Below are 9,708 nucleotides of genomic sequence, written 5' to 3'. Positions count from 1 at the left end.
ACTCAGGCCTGTGTGAAAGCCACATGTCTACACTCTCAAATTCTTTCGGAATGGTGTTTCTATCTGATGCAGGGGCTGAGATGAATTATTTTGTAGGTGTTGCATTTCCGGGAAAACGTCAGGTATTCGAGGGTGATTCCACAAACAGACTTACTAAGGCCTAAGGCTTAGGCTTTAGAGAGATGTTTAACCAGGCTCTTTAGGCCTTAATGGGTTAAATTAAATCAAATCAAATTTTATTTATAGCACTTTTCGCGCATAAAAATGCAACTCAAAGTGCTGTACAATAAAAAGCATGAAAATAAAACATAAAAAGAAAACCCGCTCGAAGACCTACTCCCTCCTTTCCCTATCCCTCCCTCGCAATATACACAAAGACAGATATCCACTAGCACACTTGCACACACACACACACGCACGTAAAATTATCATTCTGAAATAAATTACAGTTTTCAGTATGTCAAAAAAAGAGACACATTGCAAGATGAAAATAAACCACCCAAAACAGTTGCAATTAAAACAGACAGTATATCAAACGTATATATGAATAATGAATATAGCAAAAGACTAAAGTAAAAACAAACGACTAATAAATTGCAAGGTGTCACTTTGAATTCTACTGTGCTTGGTACGTTTCATTTCATTTCACAACAGATTAAACTCATCGATGTGATCCACAATCGATCGCCTGAGTCTGAGGAACAAGCGAACGCTCACCGATAAACCTTGGCTCATCTCGACACCAGATTCGCCTCTGTACCTTTGCATTGCGGCTTCATCTAATTTTATTGCATTGCAAAGTTGTTAAAGGACAGGTTGGCATGGACACCGACTTGAGTTTCTCATCTCGTCGGTCGCCAGTGGTATGTTTACACGGCTGCGTGGCGTCCAGCCAGCCCCTCGCTTCTGCTGTAGGTCTGGGTGAGTCTGCAAAGCTGTCATAAGAGTTCTGCTTTTCTTGTTAGAAAAGAGACTTCAGTGTACATGGAACTAATCACGAAGTGTTTTTTTTAATAAATCAAAGTAAGCACAGAGGCAAATTGTCCAGAAATGGCCAGCAACCAAAAACAAAGAAAGACAAAAACCAAAGTTCAGATGAATTGAAATGAAAGAACAAATCTGATCAATTAAATGTTGTGCTAGAGCAAAAGAGGAATGGATTGGAGTTAGTATTGTGTCGTTCGCGAACGATTCGTTCAAAAAGAACGAATCTTTTCAGTGAACGTGAGTGAATGGATCACTTCTTTTCTCAGTTCATTTGAGCTCAGCCACGCGCATGTTGGCAATCTTCGCGATCGACCAATCAGCAGCCAACGTCAGATGTAAGTGGGATTTACTGAACATACTGCCACGCTATTGGCCTTCATGAAGGAATCAGTGATGTCACTTCCCGTTCACCAACGATTCGGTGAGTGCACGGGTCGGTGCGGGAATCAGTGATGTCATTTCCCGTTCACCAACAATTCAGTGATTCAGCCATTTCTCGTTCACGCGAACGAGAACTCCATGCAGTCAGTGAGTGAACTGAATTTTGCTATGAATGATTCGTGATTCGCCAAGGAAGGAACCACTCACCAACACCACTCCTTTCGTGCTCGCGGGGACAAGCTTTCTTTGGCATCAGTTTCTCCAAGCTAACGGCTAATGTTAAGCCCATCCAAGTACCGGGGGCAAGCGCATGAAAACAAATAAGAGCTCTGACAAACTTAAAGGGACACTTGGGTGAGCTTAACATTTGCACTTATATAATAGGTTTGCATGTAAAAATGACATTAGTACTACAATGCCCACCTCAAAAGACTCTGTAGTGATTTATGGTCTTTTTTTGTGATTAGGTTTACGACAAATTTCCACGCCCCAAAAAGGGCTTATGTTATGTTTTCGGTCTCAGCAGTCAACGTCACGCAAGGAAGGCATGCGTGGTGGTAATGCTCGCTTTGACATTTCTATTGTCTAAAACGGTGTCCGATTGCCACCAAAATGCAAATGCACATTACTACTCTTGTCCACTTCAACCTGTGAAAGTATAAAAGTGTTCTGCACAATAGTTTCGATTTATTGACCTAAAACGTGATCTCATCATGATCACCTCCACAAAATCAAAAATACAGTTGCGATTGCTCCTCCACTTTGACAAGCTGAAGCGGACAAGAGCATGAATGTGCACATAAACCCCGACTGGTTATATTTCTGACATTTAGCGACGCTAAACTCGTGTCTCAGGAGGGAGAGAGACGCGGCTTGCAGCAGGCAGATTGGAGCCCCACACTTCCCTCCCCGGTTAGAGGTAGGATTGGGACAAGGAATAGCAACAACTAGCTTCAGGCCGTTAAATCAAAAGGTGTTAGCACAACAACATTAGCTCCTTACTGTCCGCCCAGCGTGTGGAGCCTGCATCTTCATGTCGCCTCGCAAGCAGTCGCGCGCGTTGACTCTGCTTTTTGCTTGCAGCCCCCTTCTGCCCGAGTGAAGCGGCTTGAGAGTGACAAAAGCCCTCATCCAACAGCGAACGAAAAGTTACAGCGAGGCTGACTGCACAGCCGAGAGTGTGGCCGTATAGGAACGTGCCATTTCGGCTGTTACCTTCCAAATTGGACGGCGCGTTGTAAACCGAAAATCTGGGGCATTCCTCATCCAAATAAATGTGCACGTCTCATTTCCACTTCAGTCTCTGTAAATATCCTAACTGGTGTTTATGCTTCGCCCGTCCTAACCGTGATCAGCAAAGAAGCAGTGGGGGGTTTTTTTTGTTTGTTTTTTTAAGCAAAGAAGCAGTGTGTGCTGATTCCAGCCTATGTACCGCTGCTGACTTCCACATTTCCTCATTCTCATATAAATCAGCCACGGAGAGGTTAATCCTTTTGATATGTTGAAGTGGGCATTAGTAGAGATATCCACATACATTTTGATACCAATTGATCGCCGTTTTTTTACGTTATAAGCAATGAAAGTACAATGATTTCCTATGGAGATTTTGGAATCGGTTCATCCCGTGACTCCAGCCGAACAAGGATAGAACGGTAGGGGGCGCGGCCATTCTGCTCATTAACAAGGGGCGTTATTCATAGAGTCACTTATTTCCTAATTTCTCCCAAATTTACTGATAAAATAGAAAATGATAACTCTTTTCATTTTCCTGATCAAAAAATATATATAATGAACTTGTTAGTAAAAACGTGGCCATCTTGGCCCCACCGTCCCTTTAAAGTCCCTCGCCAGATCGTGATGAAGCGCCCCGGTCTGCAGCAGCTGGGAGATGACGTTGTTGTGGACATGGGACAACTTTATTTGAAAACATTTATTACAATACACATATGTGCACTTAAATATTATTATCCTCCCTGTCTACTGCAACTATAATGTGGTGCGATCATCATAATGTTGGTTTGCTATTAAATTGTACTTTTATTTCAAAACTTGTTTTGGTGCTCGAGTGTTTTATTAATTCTTGTTTTTACTTCAACGCAACAGAACGTTTAACCAGACATGAAGTCATCCGCTTCATTTGACAAGCCTGCACTTCGTAAAGCATGAAAACTAAAATACAATTCGGTGAACGATTCTTTTGAACGATTCTTTTTGATCAACTGATTCTAAAAATTCAGTTCACTTAAGAGAACTGTTATGCCCATCACTAGAGTTACAAAATCAACGGATTGGGTTACTGTTACTGTATGTGTGTTATTTGTAAAATACGTCCTGCTGTTTTTGTTTAGCAATGCTATTTCCGAGGGTTTTTGAATGCATTACGGGAGGGGAGCGGTGAGCGTGAGAGAGGTTGGAGAGGTTGCCATTGTAACGATTGGAACTTTTCTTCAATACAATGACAAAGAAATGTGTTATAATTTGATTCTCTGCCTCGATAGTTTTTTGTTCACAAAGACTTCTTAAATCATCAGCCAACTTTAATTTTTTTGTAATTAAATTTGAGATGTATTTAAAATCCCTAAAATGTATCAAGAATAAAAAGTGTGACAGCATTTACTTATGACCTACTGTTCTACTCTAATCACAAGTGGATAATCCTTTGTTTACAAAGTTGTATCTGTGAGTGTGTGCACGTGTGCGTGCGTGCGTGAGTGTTTTCTTTTGTTTTGCATTAAAAATGTGAATTTAAAAAAATAAAAAAATTACGCTGTACCAAATCACATTGTAAACAATACCGATGTTAATATTTTTTTGGGGAAAAAAGGTCAGAATGAGGAAATTCAGGCACGCTTGAAAAAAAACAGTTTGGAGAGGTTGGGAGTAGGCTCGCGAAGTCATTGTTAAAATGTTGTACGGAATCCTAAATTTAACAGGGAGCCTTTGAAGGGATGACGGAACTGGACCTGACTGAAACTTTGAGATCTTAACAAGAGCCTAGCGGCGGCAGTCAGGGCTTGTATGAAAGTTTTGTAAGGCTGCTGCATTGTCCTTCATCTCAGCATTTAACAATGCCCTTTGGTCGATTTGCAAATTTAATATGATAGCAGTGATATAGGCTCCTGGGTGTGCAGTAATTGATCTACAAGCACTGGCTTGTCTATTTATCCAGATGTTCTGAAGCGCGGTGGCAATGCTGCAGATGCTGCGGTCGCCATAGCGGCAGCTCTGGCAGTTACAGAGCCGTGCAGCACCGGTCTTGGTGGAGACGCCTTCTGCCTGTTCTTTAACGGCAACACTGGCGAGATCAGAGGGTTGAACGGCAGGTCATAAATTTTCTTTGTGTTTTTTTCTTGTCTTCATCATATGGACTAAAGGCATACTCCTCTTTTTTGTTTTACAGTGGTCGTTCTCCCAAAGGTCTGACTCTGGAATTGCTGACAGGTCGCAATTACTGTGCTGAGGCCCCTCCTCCAGTGTTTGATGCTTTAAATGTTACAGTGCCGGGGGCCCCCGCATGTTGGTGTGATACTATACAGATGTTTGGTAGTCACAAGGTTTGACTTTATATTCTTCTGTTTGTCTATAGCATCAGCTGTGAGTGAGCCATTAATCCAATCGTTTAACATAATCATTTACATTGCAACAAAATGACATACCTCACCAAAACGAACAAACAGACATTCGAGTAAACTGTGTACTGAAATTGAAGGGAGAAGATACAAACAGTCAGAGCTGGGCACAACCCTTTTTTGCTGGTCCGCCCGTGACCCTCCACCCTTGACCTGGGTACCCTTCCGGCCTCGACCCCCCGCCCTTATTCATAAAAATTATCACCCCCGCCCCAGCAAACCACTCCACAGCAGGTGTAGAAGTGCATGAACTCCACCTTGATGTGCCAGCGTCATCCTTGAGTGCTGCGCGTAGCTTGACTATACTCATGGACACAAGTTGTTTTGAAACAGTTGGGTTCCAAGTCAGGGGGCGTCGCTTCAAAAAGACAGCGACAACAATGGCTATCGTGCCTGCTACAACCATAAAGGGACTGAGATGACTAGACGATGCATTTAATTGTATTGCGAAAACAATCTGGAAGGTGGCTGCAAAGGGGGAACGTGGGTGGGTTGCTTCTTTACATACACATATGTGACAACACCCATGCCACTGCCAAACTAGTTTGCTTTGCAGCAGCAACGAGCTGCGTGCTGCATCCTCTCCTCTGTGGGAAACTGTATGTCATCGCAACATGTGACATAATGGACCGATCAGAGCAGCAACAATTCCTGATGGGTCCGTGGCATGTGTTGCAGACCTGTTGGCAACAGAACAAGGCGTTGGTCATATGAATCAGTGCGGTAGTTGTCGATCACGCCGACGCGGGAGTAGAAAGAAGCCTAAAAAGAAGCCTTTCATGGAGTAGGCTGAGATTAAATTTGGCCGCCTCGCGACCACGTCACACGCATGAGGGCCGATTAGTGGGCCGGACTAAAATCAACTTCCCGCCATGCTTAGTCCAGCCCTTTTTAAAAATTTGTCAGCCCCCACGCCACGCCCCAAAAATGGGCATCTGGCCGGGCAGGAGGGTCCGACGGGTCCGGTGCCGGGACTGCCCAGCTCTGCAAACAGTGTGGATTCACTGACATCGGGTTCTAGGAATGTTTACTTTATCTGGTTGGTGGTGCAGATTCCTCCAATGCTCTAAAAACACATGTTAGATTCACTGAAGATTCAATAAGTTTCTTAAACTGGCCATTGATGTGAACGTGAGTATGAATGGTTGTTTGTCGATACACGACCTGTGATTTCTGACCAGTCCGCGGCACACCCTGCCTTTTGGCTAACATCAACTGTGACCCTGCTGAGAATCGAAAATGGATAGGTACAACGGTTTTAAACATGTTATACTTTTCAAATACCCCAAAAATTTGAAAGCGTTTTTTACATCATCGCTTTATATCACCACTGTCCTGTCAAAAACATGTATGGCCAATTTTTGATTTTTTTTTTTAATGTTCACGTTAATATGTGTTGTCTGTAATGCGTAAACACCATTCATTCTTTAAAAATAAGAAAAAAAATATATATTTATATATATATATATATATATATATATATATATATATATATATTTGCTTTGCTGCCAATTCTGATGACAGTGATACAGTATGTAGCTCTTTTGAATAGTCTGAAAGCATATGAGGGCAAAGTTTTGGCATGTTTGTGATGAATCACCAAAGTGTGACTCACAGAATCGGGACAAACACACAATATAATATAAAAATAGTTTTCTCTGCTGCACAGATAATATTGTAACCCTCCATGGCATATTTCTTCCCAAAACAATTACCTCACTGGAAATGAAGCAGGAAGTCCTGCTTCATTTCCAGTGAGGTAATACACATGTGTTTCCTGTCGCTGCTTCCCTTAGCTGTCCTTACAAGAGGTGCTCAATGGGGCAGTGGAACTGGCTGAGGTGGGGTTTCCTGTTGCTGAAGTCACAGCTCATGGATGGACACACTGGGTGGCTGAGCTGCGAGATGCTGGGAAGGACCTTGGTGGAGACTTGTTGATCGATGGTCATCCTCCCAAACATGGACAAGTATTCCGTAACCCTGCCCTTGCTCAAACTCTGAAGGTACATCAATGAAACTGAAATGTCACGTTGACAAAAACAAGCAACAGCAATTTAGCAACCTATTATTTTTGTATAAACTCTCACTGGTGTACTTTTTGTACATACAGTAAATGGCTGCTGAGACAAGGCTAGGTAAACATTTTCAAGCCACCGATTTATTCGGTTGAATGCACTACAAAGACAAGATGTTTAATGTTTAAACTCACCTCACTCTTATTGTTTTATTTATTTATTACGGTAATTGAAAATATTTATGCATTCTGAATTTGATGTAACACATTCCAAAAAAGCTGGGACAGTGGTATTTTTACTAATCTATTACATCACCTTTCATTTTAACAACACTCAATAAGTGTTTGGGAATCAAGGACACTAATTGTTGAAGCTTTGTAGATGGAATTCTTCCCCATTTTTGCTTAATGTACAACTTCATTTGCTCAACATTTTCGATTGGAGACAGGTCTGGACTGCTGGAAGGCCAGTTTAGTACTCGCACCCCTTGACTACGAAGCCACACTATTGTAACACATGCGGAATGTGGCTTGTCATTGTCTTGTTGAAATTAGCAGGGACGACCCTGAAAGAAAATGTTGCTTGGATGGCAGTACATTGCTCCAACTTTGTGCAAGCCATTCATGCCGTGGGCATTAATACACCCCCATACCCAGGGCCGCTGCTACCTCTCGGGTGCCCTAAGATGAAAAGTCAGGTGGTGATCCCCATCCCAACACAATATAATAATTTTTCGTGGCCTGAAGTTTTTTTGTGAGGCTGACGGGTAAATGGATACATACAGTTTGGAGAAGCTTGCTGAAGTAACATCTGTCCATTCTCACACAACATTCTGGACCAAGTTGACAGAGACGTGGCTATCAATGTTAAGAATGACCGGAAGGCCCAAGGTAATCTATTTTAAGGAAATGGGCGGGGAATGGAAATGATTAGTAACCTGCAATGTTCAATAGCTTCATGCATTGTCACTTGATTCATTTCTTCATATGGCTCCAGTTTTTTTTTTAAACAATATATTTATTACGTTTCAGCACAATTACAAAAATGCTACACAAAGCTTAACCCTATTTATAAAAACAAAACTCTCTCTCTCTCTCTCTCTCTCTCTCTCTCTCTCTCTCTCTCTCTCTATCTATCTATCTATCTATCTATCTATCTATCTATCTATCTATCTATCTATCTATCTGTCTGTCTGTCTGTCTGTCTGTCTGTCTGTCTGTCTGTCTGTCTGTCTGTCTGTCTGTCTGTCTGTCTGTCTGTCTGTCTGTCTGTCTGTCCGTCCGTCCGTCCGTCCGTCCGTCCGTCCGTCCGTCCGTCCGTCCGTCCGTCCATCCATCCATCCATCCATCCATCCATCCATCCATATCTCTCTCTCTCTCTCTCTCTCTCTCTTCCATACAAATTTATTTTATTTGACTATTAGACCTTATTGCAATTGCTAAAGGCTCAATGGCTAGAATAAACAGAAACGGTGACAATGGGGAACCTTGAGGGCAACCTCTTGATATATTAAACGGCTCGGATATACCTTCGTTGGTCATTACCCGCGCTATGGGATTAGAATGTAATATTTTGATCCATTGCAAAAAATAATTCCCAAATCCAAATCTACTAATAACATCAAAAAGATAGGCCCATTATATCCTATCAAATGCCTTCTGTGCATCAAGTGAAAGAAAGGCTGTATCTTCTTCATCTTTGCAAGTATATAGAATATTAAAAAGTCGTCTTACATTATGAAGACCCTGTCTGCCCTTTATAAACCCATTTTGGTCATTTCCTACTATGTTGGAAAGCACACCCTCAAGTTGTCTAGTTAGAATTTTACTCAGAATTTTAGTATCTGTATTCATCAGACTTATAGGTCGCATATCTTCGCACTTAGTATTAGATTTCCCTGGTTTGGGCAGCAAGATGATCAAAGCCTCTCTCAATGAATTAGGCAAACTGACATTTTTATAACATTCTATATACATATCAATTTAGATTTATAGTACTTTATATAGCAATGGGAATTCCATCGGGTAGTGCTGTTTGTAATGAATTTATCGCATCCATGATATCAGACATACTAATTTGAGCATCTGCAATCATTCTAACTTCTTCAGAAATTTTGGGAATATCAAGTGCATCTAGGAATCTGGATTGATCCAGGGGTTTGGCTTTACTTTCAGACCTATGCAATTTTGCGTAATAATTTCTAAATGCCTTGTTTATATCCATTGGATCTACCGTTTTATTCCCGTTTGCCAATTCTATACTACAAATAGCCCTTTCTGATTCCTGTTGTTTAAGACGCCATGCAAGAAGCCGTCCAGCCTTTTCCACTTGCTCATAAAATTATTGTTTCAAGCGCAATAAATTTGTTGCTACCTTATCATTTGTTATTTGATTGTACTGAGATCTGAGTAATAACAACTCTTTAAGAATTTCATCCATACCCCGTAGACCCTCTGTACTTTTTTCCTCTAGAAACTGTATCCATTTTCTAGTTCTATAATTTTTCCTCTAGACTCTTTTGCTTTTCTACTGGTATAGCTTATTACTTGGCCCCTTATAAATGCCTTAAAGACCTCCCACTGTAGCTGACGTTTCAAGCTTATTGGTTTCAAAATAATAATCAATTTGTTTTCCTAAAAAATCAATAAAGTATTTATCTTTCATCCATTTAGTGGGAAAACTCCATGTAAAAATGG

At 41.4% G+C, this 9,708-nt stretch overlaps 1 protein-coding gene across 5 annotated transcripts in view; it reads left to right on the top strand.

Moving 5' to 3' along the window:
• The first annotated feature begins 674 nt into the window (after positions 1-674).
• Positions 675-9,708, top strand: part of LOC147138049 (uncharacterized) — a 28,744-nt gene continuing 19,710 nt past the window's right edge. For 2 of the 5 annotated variants that reach the window (XM_086047908.1, XM_086047910.1), the window contains exons 1-4: positions 678-921; positions 4,538-4,691; positions 4,769-4,922; positions 6,794-7,000. In XM_086047908.1, the coding sequence (XP_085904034.1) occupies positions 822-921; positions 4,538-4,691; positions 4,769-4,922; positions 6,794-7,000 (615 nt within the window). In that variant the 5' untranslated portion in view covers positions 678-821. Of the gene's footprint in view, positions 922-4,537; positions 4,692-4,768; positions 4,923-6,793; positions 7,001-9,708 lie in introns of all 5 variants that reach the window. The other 3 variants (XM_086047911.1, XM_086047909.1, XM_086047912.1) reach the window with 3 other exon arrangements.

Source organism: Filicampus tigris, chromosome 12 (genome assembly GCF_054856515.1).
Source record: "Filicampus tigris isolate MCC_2025a chromosome 12, RoL_Ftig_1.0, whole genome shotgun sequence".
Lineage (NCBI taxonomy): Eukaryota > Metazoa > Chordata > Actinopteri > Syngnathiformes > Syngnathidae > Filicampus > Filicampus tigris.
The sequence above is the reverse complement of the archived record's forward strand: the minus strand, read 5'-3'. Positions and strand labels throughout refer to the sequence as shown.